The sequence below is a fragment of the Siphateles boraxobius genome, unplaced genomic scaffold, assembly GCF_051911475.1.
Source record: "Siphateles boraxobius isolate OS27281-9 unplaced genomic scaffold, OSU_SipBor_1 26, whole genome shotgun sequence".
NCBI lineage: Eukaryota > Metazoa > Chordata > Actinopteri > Cypriniformes > Leuciscidae > Siphateles > Siphateles boraxobius.
The window spans coordinates 15,388,464-15,414,155 of NW_027508876.1; the positions used below are offsets into that span (position 1 = coordinate 15,388,464).

At 39.7% G+C, this 25,692-nt stretch overlaps 1 protein-coding gene across 2 annotated transcripts in view; it reads left to right on the plus strand.

The window, feature by feature from the left end:
* The first annotated feature begins 9,202 nt into the window (after nt 1-9,202).
* Nucleotides 9,203-25,692, plus strand: part of dok6 (docking protein 6) — a 107,079-nt gene continuing 90,589 nt past the window's right edge. The window contains exon 1 of one of the 2 annotated variants that reach the window (XM_077244488.1): nt 9,203-9,500. In XM_077244488.1, the coding sequence (XP_077100603.1) occupies nt 9,435-9,500 (66 nt within the window). In that variant the 5' untranslated portion in view covers nt 9,203-9,434. The remainder of the gene's footprint in view (nt 9,501-25,692) is intronic. The other variant, XM_077244489.1, reaches the window with a different exon arrangement.

Consider the following 25,692-nt stretch of genomic DNA (forward strand, 5'->3'; position numbering starts at 1 on the left):
TGTTTGAGGGGGTTTCAAGTTTCCCTGTTTCCCTTCAAGTCTGCGCGCACAATAAGTGGGCGGGCAATATGCTAACGTTTCGTCTTGACGTCACAACGAAACAGCTTATGACTTGTTTGAAAAACGATTCATTTCATTGACTCAGAGTCGACTCTTACTTTTAAAAGACAATAACTTTATATACCTTGCACTTTCAGATTTAAAACTTTGCAGGATGTTTTCATTCACTTAGAGCTATGTTACACACTACAATGAAAGGTCATTTTCAAAAATCCATAATAAGGGCCCTTTAACCGAGTCTTACAATCAGTAGTTGCATGCAAATATAACAATAATAATAAATTCATCTTCTTTATCATTAGTCATCATCTTACCATCATGTTCTTTTAAATCCACTATAAATCTACAAATTTTCAATTGCACTTTTTCATGATATTACAGTGAATAAAGACTGAAAGCCGAAAGTCTTGCTATTGTGACAAAAATCAGTATGTATTACAAGAACGACAGTTTTACAGTAGTGACCAAAAGTGATGTCTGGCCTAGGAAAATTTACATCTTCACCCTTTACTGAAATATTGTTTTTTTTAAAACTGGTTAAAGATTTTGAAAGCATAATTGTTCCGTTTGAAGTCAATTCATTTTATCTGCGATAACACAATGAAACATACCAAATTATGCGGACATAATTTTTGTCTTACAAAAAAATGATGAACATGCAAAAACAAGACAGAACCAAAGAACAGTCAATGTACTATATGCTTTTTCCTGTGAGATTTTTTGTTTTTCTGTGCTTTTTTTTTATAAATAATTTTGTCAGATAAATAGCTTAAGTCTTTCCTCATATTTAAAATATGTACAAAATATCATATATTTGTCGTAAATAAGTTTAATCGAACTTGTAGAGTCATTAATAACAAATATCCCCTCCGGACATCATTTTTTGCCCACTGTACATTTTATTATAATAGTTCTAATTTAGTCACTTTCAACACATCATTATAAACTCTGAGTCACGTTCTAAAAAAAAAATCTACAAACTGAAGTCCAGACATATTCTGGTATAAACAAAATTAACAAAATAATCAACCAAACCAAGTTCATCCACTTTGTTCATCCACAGTTTAGAACCCAGCCTTTAAGAGAATAATTGATCAACTATATAAAAGAATTGACGTCATAAGTGCCCTGTCCTTGGCCGAAACACAGTGCGCCCTGATTGTTTGTTGCATACAAGGTGAATAGAGGATGCAGACAATTGATGAATTCTTGATTCTTGTCTGAGGCCCATGAGGACCAAACTCTCCATAGGCCCAGCAGAACAAAACAGCCCAACATCATCCTTAACAAAGGACAGCAGAGAAACAAGATCTAGCATTTATCCACATCACGCCACCTGTGTGTTTGCTTGTGATGACGTCAGACACCCAAACTGAGAACAGCAGAACTGGTGTGTGATAGAGAATGATGCCGGTAAGCGGTTTTCTATAATTAGCACAGGCATTGCAGCATTAATACCCTGATGGTTTATTCTTGCATGACTTATTTTGATGACCAATTTTGTTTTTATTCATAATTGATTCCAGTCTTCAAACAATTCATTAGGTAGAGCATTGTTAATTGCATATAAATATTTATGACTCCAAAAAAGCAAACAAAGTGTGTCTCTGGAGAGGGTTGTTTTATTGAAATGACATTGCACTCTCTGTGCTCAGTTACAGTGCCCCAGTGTTGCCTTTATAGAGTTTGGATTTTTTTTTTCAAGGTCGAACATTAATGTGCAAAGGAAACCGATGTAATTATTGTTATGCTGGATTTCATCTACTAACTGTGCATGCATACATACTGTAATTCTAAATAAAATCTGCATACACACAGACTGTAATTCTGCATAAAATCTGCATACACACATACTGTAATTCTGGGTAAAATATACATACACACATACTGTAATTTTGCATAAAATCTGCATACACACACTGTAATTTTGGGATAAAATCTACATACACACATACTGTAATTCTGCATACAATCTGCAAATGATTTCACACAGAAATCCTGATTCTTCAAAAGGTTGACATGTTGTTTTATTTCAGTGTGTATATACGCACTTGTTGATAATTTTTGCATGCAAAAAGTCCTGTGCACATAATAAATATGCAAACTGCACAAATTATTAGGGGATGAGGCTCATTGTCACATGAACATAATGTTTTATTTATTTCCTCTCAGATTGATATTAGCTCTTATATTGAGATTATTTCACACAAACCTATATCATCTGAAATACTATTATTGTTTTTAAATATTTTGAATTATTCTAAGTTTGTGTTTTTGTTATTTTATTAGTAATTTTTTTGTAAAAAAAATCTGTATAGACATTTCAATAAGTCGTTTTCAATTTTAGTTTTAGCTATCTGCCATTCTAATGTAATTTAAGTTTAAATAATGTAATTTAAGTTTAAATGACAACTTTTAAGTTTATAAGTTTATATTTTATTTCAGTTAAGGTTTATTTAATTTCAAATAAAGAATATATGTATATATATATATATACACACACACACACACACACACACACACACACACACACACACACACACACACACACACACACACACACACACACACACACACACACACACACACACACACACACACACACACATTGTTTTAGTTTTATTTAACAATGATAACCCTGTTTGGTAGCTTACATTTTGCTCTTGGTTCTGAAAACAAGCGTCAGGAAACATTTCATGACAGAAAAATTACAAGAAACAAGCTTTAAAATAGGCCTACATTTGCTTTTCAAATATTTTTCGAATATTTTCTTTTGTAAGAGACTCAAGTATATAAAGTAAGCATCCAAATGAAAGCATATGAAATTTACTCAGATATTAATAGTCATGTGATCCAAGGGAAGGACTGAAATTTTGACAGGAGCTCAGCTCAATGACCATGTGACAAGTACTGGCATGCACTAACTGGACCCTTAGGTTTCTTACATGCATCAAATGTAACATTGCCATCTAATGGACAATAGCTGCTATGACAGCTGACAGTGCAGGTGTTTGTCATCTCAGTCTTGTTTCTAGAGCACAGGAGATATTTTTATGATTTATGATTATGATATTATGATATTTTGATTTAAGAATTTCTCAACAGCTAATGTTAATAGCCAAAAGCAGCAGGTATTTATTTATTGCCAAAGCTCATATTAAAGAATAATCTTTAAAGTCGATATGAAACGGAAGTTGCGAAAGTATTTTCTTCCCTATTGTGACCCGAGTTGTGATCTGTTGTGATCTGAGTGAAACAGCTTCTCGAACAAGAAAACATTTAGAGCAGGACTTGATTTTGTCCATCGGAAATTGATTGGATTTTTGGATTGGTGTGGTTTGCTATTGCTGTGATGTCATGTGAGTGACAGGTTGTCCCGCCCTCACGCCAGTAAACACATCATCAGAGAAGAGATGAGATGTCGCTGCAAGAGAAAGAAGTTATTTTGATTAAAGATTACGAGGGCACGTTGATAAAAAAAAGATGCGATCAGATATAATCATTTATTATTTGCAATATTTAATTAAAAACAAGAATTGCTCATTTTGATTTTTAATTTTCAAAATTCTGTCATTATTTACTCACCCTCATGTTGTTCCAAACCTGTATGAGTTTCTTTCTTCTGCTGAACACAAAATAAGATATTTTGAAGAATGCAGTAAGTTGACTGTAGCCATTGACTTGCATAGGATTTTTTTTTCATATGGAAGTCATTGGTGACCAGCAACTCTGGTTACTCCGGTTTTCCCCACAGTCCAAAACATGCAGGTTAGGTCAATTGGACAGTCAAAAAAAATTGCCCGTGTGTGTGTGAGAGACCTGTGATGGACTGGCCATCTGTCCAGGGAGCATTCTTCTGCCTCTGGCCTAAGAAACTGGAATAGGTTCCAGCCCTATGACTTGGAAAGGTCATATAAGGAATATAAAGAGAGAGAACCATTCAATGGCCTTCATATACTGCAAGAAATCGTTTAATAACAAAGAAAAAAAAATACTAGATGTTGAATGAAAATAGTCATCTGTTTAGAATGTGCTTTCAGCTGAGTTAATAAGCATGATCAAACATGCAGTGGCAGCGAGATTGTGACATTTCACATGCACAGCGTGTATTTGTGTGCATGTGTGAATGAGTGTGACAGTTAGAAGTGTGACAAGGCACACATTTTTTGACAATACATCTCAATATAGAACAGCCAGCCTGTGATTAATAGTTTGGAGTTCACACTTCACACACTGCACAATGAAATGTGTGAAGTTTATTCCAGTGGAAGGCTTTGTTCCATCTTCGAGTGAACACTTTATTGTCACCTTCAATGACAGCTCTCAGACTCCTTATGCCCGGTGGTCCGTCATACAGTGAGAGAGGTTCAACAATGGCTGTGTCACGGTCTTGCGACCAAAGATAGCCTGCGATAGTTTTTTGACAGTGTCAGAAATTTGGCATGATCATCTCGGTGTGTTTGCTGCCACGGCCTACGTCTTCTGAGTAGCCAATAAAAATGCAACACGAAATGGCATATTGGTCAACATGCTGAAACTTAAAACTACCTTAAACTACATTTGCAAAACTCACATGCCAAGTTGGCTTCTTTTCCCTGGCCATATCCATATTCTCCTCTTTCGCTTCCTCCTCGTTCTTTCAAAACCACAACTGCCAAAGTGTGATTCATCTTGCTCTATTTGTTCACCACTAGTGCATGCTGATGATGTTTTATTCGTTTTTACTAACTGGTGTCATACGATTTAAGAGGTGCCATCATCGTACAGTCTACATTCATATCGTACCCAAGTTTATTAGATCCATGTTGTACAGTGTGATTTGTAATGATCTTATAGGATTGCTGAACCCACACAGTACAATGTCTGTAGCAGGCATTATACATCAAGGGTTACATTGTGTAGAGCTTTCATTTATAGGTGAGTTTGAGTTATCTATGTCATCAGCACGTGTAAATGACTTCAAAGGCAGCTGGGCGCTGCTAAAGTATGTTACCTCAAAAGTGGAGGTCAAGGAAGCCCTCAAGCCATTTCCTAACCGTTATGAATAAATCATAACTTTGATACCAGACTCCTCAGGGTGGACAGTGGAGATTTCTTTTTTTTTATGCATTACAGTAAGTGAAAGGCTTGCAAATAAAGTTGCTGTGAAAGGTACTTCATCTAAGGGTTGCGTGTCTGTTTAAAAAAAAAGAAAGATGAAATGTTGGTTGTGAGACTTGAATACAAAATTATCTGCTTTCTTAAAAACAGTTTTGTTGAGATCAAGGTATTGTTGCTTTATTCTACCATAACTCACCTGTTCAATTGCTCATTAATGCAAATGTTTAATGAGCCAATCACATGGCAGCTACTCAGTGCATTTAGGCATGTAGACATGGTCAAGACCTGCTGATGTTCAAACTGAGCATCAGAATGGGGAAGAAAGGTGATTTCAGAAACTGCTAATCTACTGGGATTTTCATGCACAACCTTTTCTAGGATTTACAAAGAATATCGAGTGAGCGGCAGTTCTGTGGGTGAAAATGCCTTGTTGATACCAGATGTCAGAGGAGAATGGCGAGACTGGTTCGAGCTAGAATTCGAATAACCACTCATTACAACCGAGGTCTGCAGAAGAGCATCTCTGAACTCACAACACGTTGAATCTTGAAGCGGAGATGAGCTACAGCAGCAGAACACACCGGGTGCTGCTCCTGTCAGCTAAGATCAGGAAACTGAGCCTACAATTCACACAGGCTCAACAAAAATGGAGAATGGAAGATTTAAAAAACGTTGCCTGGTCTGATGAGTGTTGATTTCTGCTGCAACATTCAGATGGTATGGTTATAATTTGGAATAAAGAGCATGAAAGCATGGATCCATCCTGCCTTATATCAACGGTTCAGGTTGGTGCTGGTAGTGTAATGGTGTAGGATATTTTCTTGGCACACTTTGAGCCCTTTAGTACCAAGTGAGCATCGTTTAGATGCCACTGCCTACCTGAGTAATGTTGCTGATCATGTCTATCCCTTTGTAACCACAGTGCGTCCATCGTCTGATGGCTACTTCTAGCAGGATAACATGCCATGTCACAAAGCTCAAATCATCTCGAAATGGTTTCATGACGATGAGTTAACTATACTCAAATGGCCTCCAGAGTCGTCATGGATGTGCAGCCGACAAATCGGCAGCAACTGCGTGATGCTATCATATCAATATGGACCAAAATCTCTGAGGAATGTTTCCAGCACCTTGTTGGATCTATTCCATTAAGAATTAAGGCAGTTCTGAATTTGACTACCTCCAAGAAAAAAGAAAAAGGAAAAAAAAGCCAGATGCTGTAACAATCGAGTAGAAAGTACTAACATACTTTCCATACATGTTGGATCCATGTCAGTGCACACGTCTTAATCATCATTCTCAATAACATTTTTATATTTTTTTAAGGTAATATATTATGCCACCTCAAAAAATGACTTCAATTCAGGAAGGTTAAGCATGTTCTTCGAGAGGTGTTTTCAAGTCATTTTATATGCATGAAATGTTTAATGTTTTATGAATGCTTAATGATTTAATTAAAAAATAATGTTTTATAATTCAATAATAGATCAAAAAATGAGGGTCATGTCATTGGACAACTTTTGTTTCACTTATTGTCTCATATAAACTTCGGTGCCATTGAGTAACATATTTGCAACATATTCTCTAGCTATGTTTATGTCTTTCATTTTAATGAAATGATTGAATGAATTTAATGTAATTTTCATGGCAAGAGAAGAAATGGTGGTATACTGTTGTGCCTCAAAACAAATTAAACAAATGAAAAATGATAGCTCTCAAAATAACTATCGTTCTTCTTTCTACTATTTTGTTTTCACAATATATATATATATTTCATCTTTACTGAAAAGATGAAATTATGTGATCACCCATGTGGATTGTATGCCTGATCTATTTTACCATTTGACTTCAGTAATGTGAGAGATTTTTATTCACGTACCATCTTTCATTGTCATGAGAGATGCAGAAAACCCTCTCACACGTGTAACTGTGTCATCAACTGTATCAAATTGGTTTTGCCATTTTTTCCACAGGCAGGGCGTCTCTATAAAGTAGGATTAAAGGAGGAGGCTTTTTCAAGCATTTTCAGCATTTGTGTCAGTGGAGCTTCAGCACGCTCTAATATATGAATATAACATCCCATCCATTTCTGTACTTTTTTTTCTAATTTGCTTTTGATCTGCTTTGATCTTTTAATCCCAAAGATCCAATCGACAAAACAAATCTCCCATCCACTAGTTATCACCACCCTTTTATAGTAGGATAATTCTCATATGAAAGTAAAACTGTATTTTGCTAATGAATGAACATTAATTCTCAAAATGTTTAAAGATATCACATAGTGGATGTAAATAAATAGCAGCATTTTTTATTACTTAATGTGCAATGTTTGAGGCATGCTTATAATAACATGCAACCTAGAAAACTCATATTTCATATTTCACACTAACATTAAAAAAAAATATATATATTTTCATATTTTGCTTACAGAAAATAAGGCCTGTTTTAGGACAATTAAGAATTTATGCACTATGTTATTAGTTTCAATGCAGAATTCCCCCTCCCTGAATGAATGAATGAATGAATGAATGAATGAATGAATGAATGAATGAATGAATGAAGGAATGAAGGAATGAAGGAATGAATGAATGCATTTTGTGGAGCTTAAACACATCACCTTATTACATAAAAATAAAATAAAATCACAAGGATTAAGAATTAAAACTAGACTAATTAAGACTAGAAGCCCATGAAGCGTTTTAGAAAGAGGACTGTTCTTGATAATAATCATCATGATCAATAAATTGTGGCCAAATTTTATGATTTTGTTTTTTCTTTAGTAGGCCTAAATTACTTTTTATAATATATAGGTGTTATTTTTTGATATCCACATCAAAATGAAATTTCTTGTGCCTGTGTGACAGTGAAATAACTTTTTTTTTCTTAGCCTATATGCCTTTATTATAATATAGGTTACAGCTGTTAAATTCTGATATCCACAGTAGAGAACATTTCCTGTGCCTGTGTGTGAACCTGAAATTTGACATAATTCCAAAAATTCCTAATACTACTGAGTAGGGTAGACTGGGTACAGTTGAGACATAGGTACAGTTGAGACACCTTAAATAACTTGCGTGCGCAGCAAGCACAACTTGTGATTTTTGCTGTGCACATGCGTATTAGTGTCCTCTTTGATCGTGGGAAATTTGAACAACGGACGCATCTCCGATCCGAAGATATCGGCAAAAGTTTTTTTTCTAAGATAAGTCGTTCACTTCATCATGCACACCTCACAATGAATAGCTTATTATCCTTATGTGACTGTTAAACGTAACTGGTGTCGTCACAACGTTATTCTGTGCCCTAAAAACTGGCATATTTCATGGTAATGTGTCATGCAAGATCATTGCAAAATCTAGAGAAATGAGCGGGGTATGGTTCTGTACCCGCGATAGATTTCTATTAAGAAACACACTGTTTAGTTGTTCAGTGTTATGATAACAGGTTTAACGTCGTAATTAGCCAGCATAGGACGCAAATGAAAATACAATTTGAATATTTGTGATATTTAAACTGTGTATTATTAATAAATATATTAAATATATTGTTCCTGTTTTATATAAAATTTAACCAGTGCTTATTTAAATAAAATGAATGAATTTAAATGGATGAATAAATAAACATGTTGCCCAATTGTTTTTTTCTTTATTTGTCTTTATTTATTATATTTGCAATGAACATTTAGTTACCTTTACATCATTAAAAATGGGTGTCTCAACTGTACCATGGTAAAGTTAAGACAAAAAGCACCATATTTTTATGAGCTAATTGTGGAAAATATAAACTACTTATGGGTATTTTTGATTGATAATATCTTAGTCTACAAGCTAATGAAATGTCATGTGGCATGTCATGTAGAAATTCACTTCTTTTCAGTATCTATTTTTGTGTGAAAAATCAAAACGCAAAAAAATGTCTCAACTGTAGGCTACTCAGTCTACAGGCTATAAGTAAATAAGTAAATAAATAAATGGTTCCATTTTACGCAAGTTCACTGCATCCACCCCTCTGACAGCCCTCTCATGGTGCATTCCAGGAAGCTGCACTCTTCTTTACTGAATTAAATCATCTGACGCGCGCAGCGCGCTGTCTCCCTATTCTCGTGTGGAATGAGCCGTTCGAGCCGGTTCGGTTGCCCGAGTAGCAGCAGCAGCAGCAGCAGCGGCACTGAGGCACTGAGGAACCGAGGCAGGTTGTTTGAGGACTGAATGTCTAGGTGACTTCTGAGGGGACTCGCAGCCGAGACGGAGGACGAGGACAGAAAGGCTGTTAGGATGGCTTCAAACTTCAACGATATAGTGAAGCAGGGCTACGTGAGGATTCGGAGTAAGAAATTGGGGGTGAGTAGCCTATAGTCAATATCTGATGGACGTTACAGTGTGGTCAGTAATTTTGGGGCATCTTTATTAAAAAAGGGCTTTAAAGAGCGCGTTCAAGAACATGCTATCAATGTACACGACCAAATCTACTTTATGTTTTATTCTTAATGTCCAGTTGTTTCCTTTTCCGCATATATATTTACCATTCAGTGTATAGCCTATAGTTTAAATCCTGCTCTGATGTTATCCATCTGAACAAGTAAACAATTAGTATACAATAGGCTACTCATTCATTTATTTATGTATTGTGCTTTGAGCAATTATCGGATGTTTTAACAAAACTTGTCAACTTGTTTTTATCATAAACACAATATTTGCTTTAAGCATGATTATTTATTTACTTAAAAATTGTTTATTTTTAAAGTTATAATTGCATTGTCTGTTAAATAGATTACGTTTATTACATTTTAAAGAGTTAATCAGGAATCTGCTGTCTTCAGTAGTTTCTTTGCCTATGAGAAGACATTAGTCAAGTCTACAGATGCAGCATCATCTGTTTATTGTCCTCCTGATTCTGCAGCTGTGAATAGAGTGATACTGTAGGTCATCAGGTCTGTGTGATACAGCAGGTGAAGTCATCTAACCAAGAAAGATTTAACTTTCTTATGTCGTTTGGTATGATGAAAACTATGCTGATTATAGTTTTATAGCAGCGTAAGGGGTTTGATGAGATATTTTACAGCTCAATATATAGTAGCCTATCTATTGAAGTTTATTGGCTAACATTTATGATTTTTTTTATGTTTTGTGATTGTTGCTATCTGTATCAATGCAGTATACAATGCAATACAATATACATTCTAATATACAAGGCAGTGCAGTGGAGTACATTATGCACAATATATATATATATATATATAAGTATTTAGACAATAGTGTATATATGAGTATATAAATGATATACTCAAAATTATAAAGTATACACACATTTATATACACGTATATAATTTTAACGTGTGTGTGTGTGTGTGTGTGTATGTATAATATAATATATACATACACATACATACAGTCAAACCAAAAGTTATCCAGTCACCTTCAACATTTCTCACATTATCACAGTTTCTTCGCTATAATTTAAAAAAAAATTATACAAATGAGAAGAACTCAGAGTTATCAAATCAGTTGATATTTCACTGGTTTTGGCCATCCTTCTGTTAGACTGTCTCACAAATGAATTAGGTTGAATAGCTGTCAGCTGTTAAATTTAAGTACACAATTAGATGATATCAATTTAGGTCAAACAATTACCTTGCACTGCTTAATTTGGTTCAGTCTGTGCTGTTAAAAGGTTGCATTAGCAATTAAAGAAAAAATACTTAAGCAAAACATGGTGAGGTCAAAGTGTCTGAATAATTTTTGGTCACAAATTTGTATAAATTTGACTGGTAGACTGTATGAAGATTTTTTGTGTATAATATGTCACTTTTTGTGTTTATTTTATTTTGCTATTCTCACTTACATAAATTAACTATAGTGTCCTGCACCCACTAGTAAAAAAAAAAATCTAATTATATCTGGTGTCTGAATAATTTTTGGTTTTGTTTATTCTAAAGAATAAATGAAGAAATGTATAATTTCTGCATTTATTATTTATTTATTTTACTTAAAAATAAGGGGTAAAGTATGTGGTAACAGTTTTTATTCTCCTACTATATTGTATATTTTCTATGTAATTAATGTAATGTATTTTTATACTGTAAATAAATTAACAAATAATGAACATTGTTTTTGTCTTAAGTATGAGACATGTCTATTTTAGCAATAAAACATAAATACTTCTATTCAATATTTAGTTATATTTGATGTCTCAGGGATGTTTGACCAAGATGGTTTGTTTTTGCCCCTAGACATGGGATATGAGATAAAGTGTATTTCCACAGATATTGCTTCCATAGTGTGGGCTTACTCTAAATGCATTTTTTGAAGTGCAGCTTCATATTGCGTTTAGATTTTTTTTGGTCACATATACTTACCAGCTGCATTTCAGATTCAAATATACAGTAGTGGTCACATCTCATTGAAACTAAAATAAAAGAAACTCCTCAGTATTGCTACATCTACTGCATTGTTCTTGCTTGCAGAGCATAGAATTAGCATGTAATAGTACTGTGAAAAATATATAATCTCATTATTTTTCCATTATGTGCGGTACATCTTTATGGCTGCATTTGCCATTAATTAAACAGAATGAATTTTTTAAAAAAGTGTAAAACCGTGTTAGTAAAGTTGCTTTGTTATCCATGTAAAATATAAATAATACCTGACATTAACTGACCTTCTCACATTGACACAATGTCCTTTGGTCTTCCGCACCTTTGGCATTTTCCTATATGGCACACATCTGTGTAAAAACCTTTATCTATTGAATAAATATTAGTATAAATGTTGATGATAACCATCTGATAGAAAATAGCAGAAAAGTAAGGTTTAAATTGCTTTTACTCATATTCAAAAACCTCTATTACTGGTCTTTATCAGCCATTTGTATCTATTTGAGTGGAATCTGATCATTGGATAAAATATGTTGATGAAACGGGAAGCTGCTCTTTTGAAGACTGCTTTAAAGGGAAGCTTGTCTCATCAGTGCTGGCACAGTCTTTTTTTTAGTGCGAGTATCATGTTTTGAACAGCAGGATCAGCTTAGGGTTTCCCTCTGATCTCTCTCTCTCTCTCTGTTCATCTTGTTTTCCCTCTCCTCTCTTTTTCAATCTTCTGAGACCTAGAAATGTAATGCAAATTAAAAAAACTAAATGAGGTAAAAAGGTAAAAATTAAGTCACTTTTTCAACACTTTCCACGAATAGGGTACGAAATAGGGCCCGACAATTTTGTTCTCCCTCTTTCAGTAAGGACATGCTTAACCTCTAGACAATGTTGATCGTACAACCACAGGAGGTCAATATTAGGTGTTATTTTCTATTTATTTTAATAATCTAAATTAAGCTGTCACTTAGTAGGTGTGAGCTCGGACCACACTTTCTTTTTTTTTTTTTTTTGAAATAACAGGGTAAAATGGTTGAATGCAACAGATGAAGTATACAGATGAAGTTGAAGTATACAGATTTCTCCCAAAAACAACATTGGTTCCCTTTCAGTCGCTCACGTTCGACGTGACGACGTAATTGGGATCGCCTTGAGAGACCAATCTACTTCGAGAGTATTAAAACATTGGCATGCGATAATTGCATCAGATGCTCTGCTTGCAGCGCGAGCAATAACGAGCAGCAGGTGCATCGCATATTGTCTTTCGCTTCGGAGTTGAGCGGTTCTACTGTTCCTGCTCTACAGTCTACATCTTCTGACAGTGTTAAATTTCAAAAGAAGAAAATGAGTCTGCTCTTCAGGAGAACGCCTCTTCAAAGCTGATGTTGGTGTTACAGCGCAGACAGCGCTGGCCACGATCTCACAGAGAGCCGGCAAAACAGCTGTTTTCAGAGCTCAGAATGTTGCACCTTCAATGAGATTGTGAGGGCTCACATCAGGCTTGTACTATCGTCCTGTTGTGTTGCCGCGTCATCCCTGGGTGCTTCAGCACCAGAGAGAGCAGTTCTTCCTGAAAGAGCATACACGGTTTGATACTGCATCTTTTTCAAGATGTCATTCAAACCGTGTGTTTCTGGATTCAGTCGTTTGCTGTCTTCATCTAACGGCCACGATCACTGTTTCACATGCCTGGGCTTAAGTGTGCTGAAACTGTGCTCGTGGGTGGTTTATGTTCTCTCTGAGAGCATGACCACATCGGCATGTAGTTCGTCTTGCCTTTCTTATTAAGGTTTAAATGTTCAGCGTGCCGTGTGCCGTCGAGCTGCCGGCTGACAGCGCTCCTGGTGCTATCGGGAGTATGGCGACTCCATCCCCAGGTGGTCCAGCTGTTTTTCAGGCGCTTCAGGCGCTAGATCTATTGCTGCCCCGCACATGTCTCACTCCCAGTTAGTTAATTCCCTGACCGAGGGGACCCTCGGTACGGATGCTCTGGCACACAGCTGGCCCCCGGGCCTACGCAAGTATGCGTTTCCCCCAGTGAGCCTTCTTGCACAGACGTTGTGCAAGGTCAGGGAGGACGAGGAGCAGGTCTTGTTAGTTGCGCAATATTAGCCCAACCGGACCTTATTCCTGGAACTAGTGCTCCTCGCGACAGCCCCTCCATGGCCCCCCAAGTTGCAGGGAAAGCACGACCTGATCGTCAGGTTCCTGACGGGGGCGAGGAGACTAAATCCTCCTCGCCCGCTCTCTATACCCTCTTGGGATTTGTCTCTGGTCCTTTCGGCACTTTAGAGACGACCCTTCGAGCCTTTTGCAGTCAGCAGAGTTAAAAATCCTGTCCTGTAAGACAGTACTCCTGGTTGCATTCGGTCGACGAATCGTGCCTAGAATTCGGCCCGGCTAACTCTCACTTGATCCTGAGCCCCAAGCCCGGATACGTGCCCAAGGTTCCCACCACTCCCTTCCGGGACCAGGTGGTGAACCTGCAAGCACTGCCTTCGGAGGAGGCAGACCTAGCCCTGGCTTTTCTCTGTCCCGTTCAAGCCTCAGGACCTCAGATCAGCTCTTCGTCTATTACGGAGGCCAGCAGAAGGGAAAGGCTGTCTCCAAGCAGAGGATGGCCCACTGGATAGTGGATGCCATCGCCTTGGCTTACGAAGCCAAAGGCGTGCCTTGCCCGCCCGGCCGGGTTGAGAGCCCACTCCACTAGGGGTGTTGCTTCTGCTTGGGCACTGGCACACAGCGCCTCGCTGACAGATATCTGTAGAGCTGCAGCCTGGGCGACACCTAACACGTTCGCTAGGTTTTATAGCCTACGTGTTGAGCCGGTTTCTTCCTGTGTGCTCGCTTCAACCAGCCGTTAACACCAAAGTTCCCGCTCTAGTGTCGGCTTGCTGAGCCACTCCCCTCCACATGGAGCAGATACGTGCGCTTCTCTGCTCCAGTCGAGTTCCCCACTCAGGCGAACCCTGTAGAGTTCCTCCGCACCCCTTCGGCAGTCGGGCAATGAGGAGTGTCCGACGCCAGGCCTAGTGCTCGTATGCTTGTGTAACTTGTGCTAGGCTGGGTTCCATATGTGGTGATCCCTGCGGCCATCCCATATGCGGATTCTTCCACAATCAGCTCCCAGTGGTGAGCCCGTGTCTTTCCCTTGGCAGAGTCTGCTCTGCCGTCAGTGTCTGGTGTAGCCCCCCCCCCCCCCCCCTTCTCAGGCTGTAGCCACCCCAGTGACATTCCATATGTTGCACTGCCCGCCCCCCCGGCCAGTCCATATGTGTATTCCCCACATGTTACCTACCTTCGGGCAGGATGTGGCTTCCGCAGCGTCCTTCTCCCCTGGAAAGGCACACTTTCCCAGTGTTATCCAAAGAGTTCCACTGTGTGGGTTATAATGGAACAGCAGTTCCCTGAAAGGGAACGTCTCGGTTACTAATGCAACCCTTGTTGCCTGAAGGAGGGAACGGGAGACGTAACGTCCCGTCACCACAGTTGCTGACCATCGCTGTATGGCCGAACACGTCTCGGCTCCTCAGCGTAAAACAATATGTTCGCACTGCAAGCAGAGCAGCTGATGCAATTATCGCATGCCAATGTGCATTGGCTCGTTTTAATGCTCTCGAGGTAGATTGGTCTCTCAAGGCGATCCCAATTACGTCGTCACGTCGACGTTACGTCTCCCGTTCCCTCCTTCAGGGAACGAGGATTACATTAGTAACCGAGACGATTTGTACCTACAATGCTCCACAAAAGGCCATATGTAGGGAATGTGATTTTTATATCACCTATTTCTATGATTTGTATCAGTTTAATTTCTCTCTGCCCAGTAGACAGTGAATGGTATTCCTTGTCCATGCAAACTCTGTCCTTAGGAAAATGCCCTTTAACCTTGGATATTTTGTCTTTGTTGGCCCTGACAGCTACTGTTTATGACAATTACAAACAGCCTTATAATGCATTGTGAATCCACAGAGAACCAACCAGGCTTACCCTGGAGCGGTCGACTTAAAGCGGCCTTCCTCTCAACACTTTCAGCAGAACTGTAATCTTATTTAAGTTGTTGTTGCAATCCAGTACTTGACCCATATTTGACAACTGTTTTGTGTCATCTGTCTCTAAACATACAGACAGTTTAGTAATGCCAGAGATTAATGTTTAACAGAGATCAGCCTAACACGATGTTCTGGACAATGAAAGTGTCTAGCTTTAAAGCCCATCTAATAGGTATACATGGTCTCACTCCATGTGTCATGTCAAACAGCTGACAATTTGCAATTTGATATAGGCCTACATTTTAAATATTTTTAAAGTTAACGATTATGGGAGTAAATTTACCAGCAAATTATGAGTGAAAATTCTTGACCAAATCTAAATATTCAGTGTAGGAGAATTTTTCCATTTAAATTTTTTTATTTTATGTCATTTATAGTGCCCCATTATTCTTTTTCAGATATTACCTTTCATCAAAGAGTTATTGTGTTCCAAAAGAAATAATCGATTCTGAACTGTCCAAAGCGAATCGCCAGTAATTCCAGTCTTACTTCCTGCACGACCCTACAGTTTGTAACAAATCTGCATAATGCCAGCCTATGGTTTTCATTGGCTGCACGCAAAAAAAAGTCTACTTTGACCCATCCTCAAACACTGTAGTTGTGTAGATGAAGCCTGGAAGAGTTTGGTTTGTGTTGTCTACATGTCAAAAAGATGCGGTCTTCTGCAAAAGCAAAACCACTTTGCATGCACTTCCAAAGGATGAGGACTCAGCCTTGAATTGATATGATAAAATCGATGTCATTATTACTGTTCATATCACTGTGTATCATGTGCTGAGAAAGCCTCTGTAGTTCAAATTCAAATATAGTTATGAACATTTATTTTCCGATACTGCAACAGACTGGGCCGTCTGACCAATCAGAGCAAAGTATAGGCTCTCAGAAAGAAGGGGTTTAGAATTCTTTATCATACCGTTTTAAAGTGTTTTTTGACCTCGGATACATGTAAACCTATAACCTCCAAAACAAATGAGTAACCTTTAAAATAGCATAATAGGGGTACTTTAAACAATTAGAAATAATTTAAAAATACGTAAAACTGCTGTAAATGTCACATCAGTGTCACACATTTACTTATTTGATTAGTGAAATAGATATAATGCAGAATCTTAAATATTTTGTAATTAAACATATTCAAAATACTTACATTTTATTTATTTCCTTTTTTAATTTAGACCCCATTGCAAGTGTCCAATTTCAACATAAAAAAACGCCATATTTACCTTTAGGTAAGTATATTGTCCACATAGGCAAAAAATAAGGTTTGGGTCATTTCACTATGGAACTATACCCAAATATTCAAACCCACACGTTTGCAAATATTTTATTTCAACTACGTGCTGCTAACTAAACCAATTCTTAAGTGACTACTGATGTACTGTATGGATGCTTATTATCTGACAGCAGGTTTGCATAATTTTGTTTAGTGTCTCTTGTGTGCACACAGCTACTTTACATGTTACTATGCCATATACCAATGCTGTTTTCATGTTCATGCTAATAGTGTTTATCCAGCTTTCATCAAATTGATTCAAACAAAGAGCGGAAGACAAATTGGAGGCTCTTATTAGGGCTGATGAATTGCCCCCCACAGCAGCAGAAGCAGCAAATATTATTCAGAGTGAATAATGCTGCACTATTGTGCCATTTCTCTCGCAGATAAATCTCCTCTCAGTCTTCACTCCAACATTTTACATCATCGATCCCTGCTGTTTTTAATTACAAAACACACTTTTGTTTTGAACAGGAGTAAGCATTACTATTAGCTGTCGTGGATGTGTGATTGTGTAGGCTCTTCAATGTTGAGTGTGTTCACTCATTTTCTCATGCCCTGGATGCATTTTGTATCACAACACTCTGAGCAGTTATTTATGCATTTCATACTGCTTTCTTACTTTATTTCTTACTTTATACTTGTCTAGAAGTTAAATAATCTTGAAAGAGCAAAAGGGAAAAAGTGAGGAAAAGCTTTGTTCTCCTGCTGATGATAGTCAGAAGTCTTTCATCCAAGGTCATTTGAGAGCTGCCATTTAGCCAATCATCAGACTGAAAAGTCATGTTGAATCTGAAAAGAGCCCTTTATCTTTGATTTTTGCCAACTTCTTAGCTGAGTGCAGACTACTAGACTGAAGCTTGTCATCTTTTCATGTTATAAAGAAAGAGTTCACACAGAGTTTCTGTCAATATTTACCCACCCTCATGTCATTTCAAGCTTCTTTTTTGTAGAACACAAAAGTGAATATTTGAAAAATCTCCTGGACAGTAGGATATCCCAATTTCACTATAATGATTGTGAATCAGAACTTGGGATTTCAAGCTCCAAATTACAAAAAAATCCCCACCATAAAAGTACTATAAAAGTAGTCTATACGACTTTATTTCAAGTCTTCTAAAGCTGTAAAGTTGCTTTATATGTGGAACATGATTAAATAAATTTTTAAGTCACTATTCACTGAAAAACACAACAATCTTAACAACCCATTGAAGGTGAAGGTTTTTATTGAATGATGAATTTAATTTTGGTCTGTTTGTTGCACAACCAGCAAAAAGTACTATATATGTTTTCAAGTATACACTCCATTGCCACTTTATTAGGTACACTTTGCTAGTACTGGGTTGGACCCACTTTTGCTTTCAGAAATGCCTTAATTCTGTGTGACATAGATTCAACTAGGTGTTAGAAAAATTCTTCAGATCATATTGGCATGATAGCATCACGCAGTTGCTGCAGATTTGTCGGCTGCACATCCATGATGCAAATCTCCCATTCCACCACATCCCAAAGATCCTCTGGAGGCAATTTGATTCTAGTGAACTCATTAACATGTTCAAGAAACCAGTTTGAAATGATTTGAGCTTTGTGACATGGCATGTTATCCTGCTGGAAGTAGCCATCAGAAGATGGACGCACTGTGGTTATAAAGGGATAGACATGATCAGCAACATTACTCAGGTAGGTAGGCAGTGGCATTTAAACGATGCTCACTTGGTACTAAAGGGCTCAAAGTGTGCCAAGAAAATATCCTACACCATTACACTACCAGCACCAACCTGAACCGTTGATACAAGGCAGGATGGATCCATGCTTTCATGCTGTTTACCCCAAATTCTGACCCTAGCATCTGAATGTTGCAGCAGAATTCGAGACTCATCAGAAAGTTGCAGAAAGGCAACTTTTTTCAAATCTTATATTGTCCAATTTGGTTGAGCCTGTGTGAATTGTAGCCTCAGTTTCCTGATCTTAGCTGACAGGAGCAGCACCCGGTGTGTTCTGCTGCTGTAGCTCATCTCCGCTTCAAGATTCAACGTGTTGTGAGTTTAGAGATGCTCTTCTGCAGACCTCGGTTGTAAAGAGTGGTTATTTGTGTTACTGTTGCCTTTCTATCAGCTCGAACCAGTCTGGCCATTCTCCTCTGACATCTGGAATCAACAAGGCATGTTTACCCACAGAACTGCCGCTCACTGCATATTTTCTCTTTTCTTTGTAAACCTTATAGATTCCTTATAGATGCATGAAAATCCCAGTAGATCCGCAGTTTCTGAAATACTCAGACCAGCCTGTCTGGCACCAACAACCATAAGTCACTTAATTCACCCTTCTTCTTCCCGTTCTGATGCTCAGTTTGAATTTCCGCAGATTGTCTTGACCATGTCTATGCCTAAATGCATGTAGTTGCTGCCATATGATTGGCTGATTAGATCATTTGCATTGAGCTGTTGAACATGTATCTTGCCTTCAGTGATGCTATCATGTCAATATGGACCAGAATCTCTGAGGAATGTTACCAGCACATTGATGAATCTATGCCATGAAGAATTATGGCATTATACAATTTTAACAATATTATTTCAATTGTAAATTTATGAGATTTGTTGTATTTTGAATCCAATTTTTACTTGTAAAAGGCATGAAGTTAATCATACTAATTTCAAAGTTAAGAATTCATTAGTATGAATATGCATTGAACCAAACACTATCATAACATCTTAGTTGATAATTCAATGCTTCAATACTTTTATTTTTGGCAAAACATCCCATGTTTCGGTCATGACTGCACATTTTCGGTGACAGTAATGGGTTGGTAGCGGTCACATCACATTACAGAATTTCAGAATCAGAATCAGAATCAGAATCAGAAAGAGCTTTATTGCCAAGTGTGCTTGCACACACAAGGAATTTGTTTTGGTATTGAGGCTTCCAGTGGACATATACAAATACAACATGAAACATAATACTACAAATTATAAGAATAAAAAATAAAAATATAAATATATGAGAATAAAACTATCACAGTTGGGTTTAGTCAGAATAGACATTTTTCAGATTTACAGATTATGAACCTATTTACAGTGTTTTGAATATTATAAATAAATAAATCTACATATAAGTATCACCTGAGTTGTAGGATATTGCACTAAACAGTGGGAGTATTGCACTTACAGGCATATGCCTTGGGAGGAGTGTTAACTGTTCAGGAGGGAAATGGCCTGTGGGAAGAAACTGTTCCTGTGCCGAGATGTTCTTGTGGCCAGTGATCTGAGTCTCCGTCTTGACGGTAACAGTTCAAACAGGTGGTGTCCAGGGTGAGTGGAGTCTGTGATGATTTTACCTGCTCTCTTCCTCACTCTGGAAGAGTACAGGTCCTGGAGGTTTGGCAGGGGGGCACCAATGATCCTCTCCGCAGTCCGGACTGTCCGTTGTAGTCTCCTGATGTCTGATTTGGTAGCTGAACCAAACCAGACAGTGATGGAAGCGCACAAGACAGACTCAATGACGGCTGAGTAGAACTGAATCAGCAGATCCTGTGGCAGGTTGAACTTCCTCAGCTGGCGAAGGAAGTACAGTCTCTGCTGGGCCTTTTTCACAGTGGAGTCAATGTGATTGTCCCACTTCAGGTCCTGAGAGATGGTAGTGCCCAGGAACCTGAATGACTCCACTGCTTCCACAGTGCTGTTCATGATGGTGAGTGGGGGGAGTGCTGGGCTGTTCCTCCTGAAGTCCACGATCATCTCCACTGTTTTGAGCGTGTTCAGCTCAAGGTTGTTATAACTGCACCAGGCAGCCAGCTGTTCAACCTCCAGTCTGTAAGCAGACTCGTCACCGTTTTGGATGAGACCGATGACAGTGGTGTCGTCTGCAAATTTCAGGAGCTTGACAGTGGGGTCTTTAGAAGTGCAGTCATTAGTGTACAGGGAGAAGAGCAGTGGGGAGAGAACGCACCCTTGGGGGACTCCGGTGCTGATTGTGAGTGTCTTGGATGTGTGTTTCCCCAGTCTCACTCGCTGCTGCCGGTCCGTCAGGAAGGTGGTGATCCACTGACAGATCGAGGATGGTATGGAGAGCTGGGTCAGTTTGGCTGTGAGAAGACCAGGCATGATGGTATTGAAGGCCGAACTGAAGTCCACAAAGAGGATCCTTGCATAAGTCCCTGGTCTGTCGAGATGTTGCAGGATATAATGCAGTCCCATGTTGACTGCATCATCCACAGACCTGTTTGCTCTGTAAGCAAACTGAAAGGGATCCAGCAGGGGTCCAGTGATGTCCTTCAGGTGGGCCAGCACCAGTCTTTCAAACGACTTCATGACCACAGACGTGAGAGCGACAGGTCTGTAGTCATTAAGTCCAGTGATTTTGGGTTTTTTGGGGACAGGAATGATAGTGGAGCGTTTGAAGCAGCAGGGAACTTCACACTGCTCCAATGATCTGTTGAAGATCTGCGTGAAGACCGGGGCCAGTTGGTCAGCGCAGGCTTTTAAACAAGCAGATGAGATGCCGTCTGGGCCTGAGGCTTTCCTAGTCTTCTGTTTTTTGAAGACTCGGCTCACGTCCTCCACACAGACCTTAAGCTCAGGTTGGATGGCAGGAGGGGGGAGTGATAATTGGAGTGCAGGAGGTGATGGTGAATGTGTGAAGTGCAGAACTGACCGGGTGTGTGGTGTGAATGAGGGCTTTTCAAACCGGCAGTAAAATGAATTTAAATCGTCAGCCAGGTGTTGATTGTCCACAGATCGAGGGGATGGTGACTTGTAGTTGGTGATGGCCATTCCAGACTGATGATGGGTCGTTGGATGAAAACTGGTTTTTCAGTTTATCAGAGTAGTTCCTTTTAGCAACTCTGATCTCCTTTGTCAATCTGTTTCTGGCCTGGTTATACAAGATTTTATCCCCACTTCTGTAAGCATCCTCTTTGGCATGAAGAAGGTGTTTGAGTTTCCCAGTAAACCATGGTTTATCATTAGTGAATGATAATAATGTCATGGTAGGAATGCATGTATCCTCACAGAAACTTATATATGATGTTACAGTATCTGTGAGCTCATCCAGATCATTGGTAGCAGCTTCAAAAACAGTCCAATCAGTGCAATCAAAGCAGGCCTGTAGATTCTGCTCTGCTTCATTAGTCCATCTTTTTACAGTCCTTATTCCAGGTTTAGCTGATTTCAGTTTCTGCCTGTAGGTCGGTATGAGATGAACCAAACAGTGATCAGAGAGCCCCAAAGCTGCCCGTGGGACGGAGTGATACGCATTTCTTATTGTGGTGTAACAGTGGTCCAGTATATTACTGTCTTTGGTGGGACATGTAACGTGCTGTCTGTATTTTGGTAGTTCACGGGAAAGATTTGCTTTGTTAAAATCCCCAAGAATAATTAAAAGAGAGTCTGGGTACCTTTGTTCCGTTTCAGATATTTGTTCAGCCAGCTGTTGTAGCGCCGCGCTCACGCACGCGTCTGGAGGGATGTAAACATTCACGAGAATGAAAGAGGAAAATTCCCGAGGCGAGTAGAAGGGTTTACAGTTTATGAAATGTGCCTCTAAATTAGGAGAGCACATCTTCTTCAGTGTTGTTACATCTGAACACCAACTTTCGTTAATGTAGAAACACAATCCACCACCTCTCGTTTTCCCCGTTAGCTCCGCGATGCAATCCGCTCGGAACAGCTGGAAGCCCGGCAGATGTATTGCGTTGTCCGGTATGGCTTCACTCAGCCAGGTTTCAGTGAAGCACAAAGCAGCAGAGTTTAAAAAATCCTTGTTAGTGTGGGTGAGCAGAAGAAGTTCATCCGTTTTGTTAGGAAGGGATCGGAGATTCGCGAGATGAATACTGGGGAGTGCAGTGCGCAGGCCGCGCTCGCGGAGTTTAACCAGTGCGCCGGCTCGCTTCCCGCGTTTGCGTCTGAACGCGCGTTTGAACAACACCGCTGCCCCTCCGACGAGAATGTCCAGCAAAACGTCCGAATAATCAAAAACTGTAGAACAGGTTTCTGGTGTGTGTTTCCTAATGTCCAGTAGTTCGTCTTTGGTGAAACTGATAGGAAAAGAATGACTAAACGCAGAACAAACGAACAAAAACAACACAATAGCTGGAGAGCTCCACACCGAGGCAGCCATCCGCGGCGCCATCTTGGATTGAAAACCCTCTAATTTTAACTCTCATACTAAAACTCTACAAAAAGTTCCTTAAAGTTACACACGTTTTTTCAAATTTTTAACACATTTACCTCAAAATGATGGGAACTACAGTGTCTACTTACCATGTAGCAATGAGAGAGAGGGACACATAAATATTTGCAGATTAAAATTGTAAGGGTTTAATTAAAATCAGTCTCAGCTAATGAACTAAAACGTACTCGGTTACTAACGTAACCTCGGTTCTCTCTAGAGAGGGAACGAGTACTGTGTAATATCTTACGCTACGGGGAAAACCTCTTTTCCACGAGATATTGAAGCCAAAAATGATCCTTAATTTTGAATGAATGTAAAATGCTGTGTGGCAGCATGCAGACATAGGCAAGACGGCCTATTGGCTGCCCTGCGGCAACAGCAGCAGCCTATCGAGAGAGGCCCTGCGTGACGTGATACCCAATGGGGACGCTTCGCTCCCATTTCGTCACGTCCCGCCAGAATAGGCCTTTGTATCAGCCTATCGACAGGCTGATACAAACTGGTTTTCATCACTGAAGCAAACCGGCGCTGTTGTATGCACGGCAAGATATGCAGTAGTCGTTCCCTCTCTAGAGAGAACCGAGGTTACGTTAGTAACCGAGTGCGTTCTCTTACGAGAGTATCTCTCGTACTGCGTAATATCTTACGCTATGGGGAACACAATGCAACAGGCCGTGCGTACTGGGATCCGACACCTAAGTCCCAAGGGCAGTAGCCCGGGGCTCATATAGTGCATAATCACCGTAGACTCACAGAGAGTCGGAGAAGAGAGGCTACAAGCATCATTCCCCATGAAATAGCATCCCACAGGAGCTAGTTATGTTAACAGTGTTTCACGCAGACAGGGTGAACGTGATCAGCCTGAACTGGGTATTAGTACGGGTTATTCAACACCCATGGAGCTGTTCTATCAATCAGTGACCGATGCACAAACAAAACTCCGCATTCTGCGCCGGCACAGCGGGGCAGATAGTACTGAATTCTAGACCGACAGCAGCTTGGCCTGTAAGGCGGGAACCTATAGGTTATAAAACCTTATAAATGTAGACGGCGAGGCCCAGCCTGCCGCCATACAGCTATATTGCAAGGAAATCCCGCTAGACCACGCCCACGATGAGGCCACGCCCCTCGTGGAGTGCGCTCTGACACCCAAAGGTCACTGCAGGCCCTTAGAAGTGTTAGCCAGCGCAATGGCATCGACTATCCATCTGGATAAGCTCTGTTTTAATGCGGCCAGTCCCTAGGAGTGTCCCCCAAACAAAACGAAGAGCTGCTCAGTCTGTCTGAAGACAGACGAGCGGGACACATAACCTCTCAGTGCCCTGACAGAGCAGATGAGACTCGCATCCTCCTCCTCATCATGAACTGGGAGGGAGCACAAGGAAATAACCTGGGCCCTGAACGGTGTGTTGAGGGATTTGGGCACGTACACGTGCGTTGGTGTGAGTATGACTTTGAGTCATTAGGCCCAAACTCCATGCATGACGTGCTTACTGAAAACGCTTGCAAGTCCCCTACGCGCTTCGAGAGCCATAAGAAATACCGTTTTGAGAGACAGATGTTTAATGTCTGACAAATGGATTTGCTCGAATGGGGCACCATTTATGGCTTCAAAAACCGTAGAAAGGTCCCACACAGGGACTGAGGGGGGTATGGGAGGATTCAGCCTGAAGTGCAGGCTCTGAGAATGATGCCAGGCGAGTCCTCAGAGTCACCATAGGCAATAGCTCACAGTGAGGGCATCCGCCGTCGACGAGACAGAGAGCCGCATGATCCTGACCCAGGCAGGAAATGCAGATGACGTGACGGTCCCCGTAGCTGAGTGTGGCTCGGCACGAGCCGCAGGATCTTTGCATCTTTAAAAAGACGCAGCTCTTTTAGGAGAGAGATAAACAGTGAGAGTGTGAGTTGCAGCGGCGAACGCACTCTAGCAATAAAAGGATATTGACGCCGGAAAGCGTAGCAGGTACTGCGGCTGAAGGCGGCGAGTTAAAGGCCAGCGGCTTCAGGCTCAAAGGCTCGTCCCGCAGAAAGCTTTCTGTCAACGGTGCGGCTTCTCACTCCGGATCCAGCGATGCAGTAGTGTTTTGCTGAAGAGATGAATATAGGCCAAGGCCACGCCTATTCTGGCGGACGTGACGAAATGGGCACGAAGCGCCCCCATTGGGAATCACGTCACGCAGGGCCTCTCGATAGGCTGCTGCTGTTGCCGCAGGGCAGCCAATAGGTGCGCGAGCCGTCTTGCCTATGTCTGCATGCTGCCGCACAGCGTTTTACATTAATTCAAAATTAAGGATAATTTTTGGCTTCAATATCACGTGGAAAAGAGGTTTCCTCATAGCGTAAGATATTACGCAGTACGAGAGATACTCTCGTAAGAGAACACACTGTTTCGGTAGTGACATGAAAATGTGGGACACTTTTTATTTATTTATTTTTTACATAAAGTTTCATAATTTACAAAGAAAATATAAACAATTTTGTTTATAAACAATATTTGTCAAAATAATTTTTTTAAAACAACAATGGAAAAAATGCTGAAATTATTTCAATATCATTCATTTTCATAAGTTGAAATTTAGGGGTTAGGGTTAGGGACAGCCGGGAGGTGGAGTTGAAAGTACCAAATAAATGATGATTTTATATATATTAAGCCTACGGATATGTTAAACATT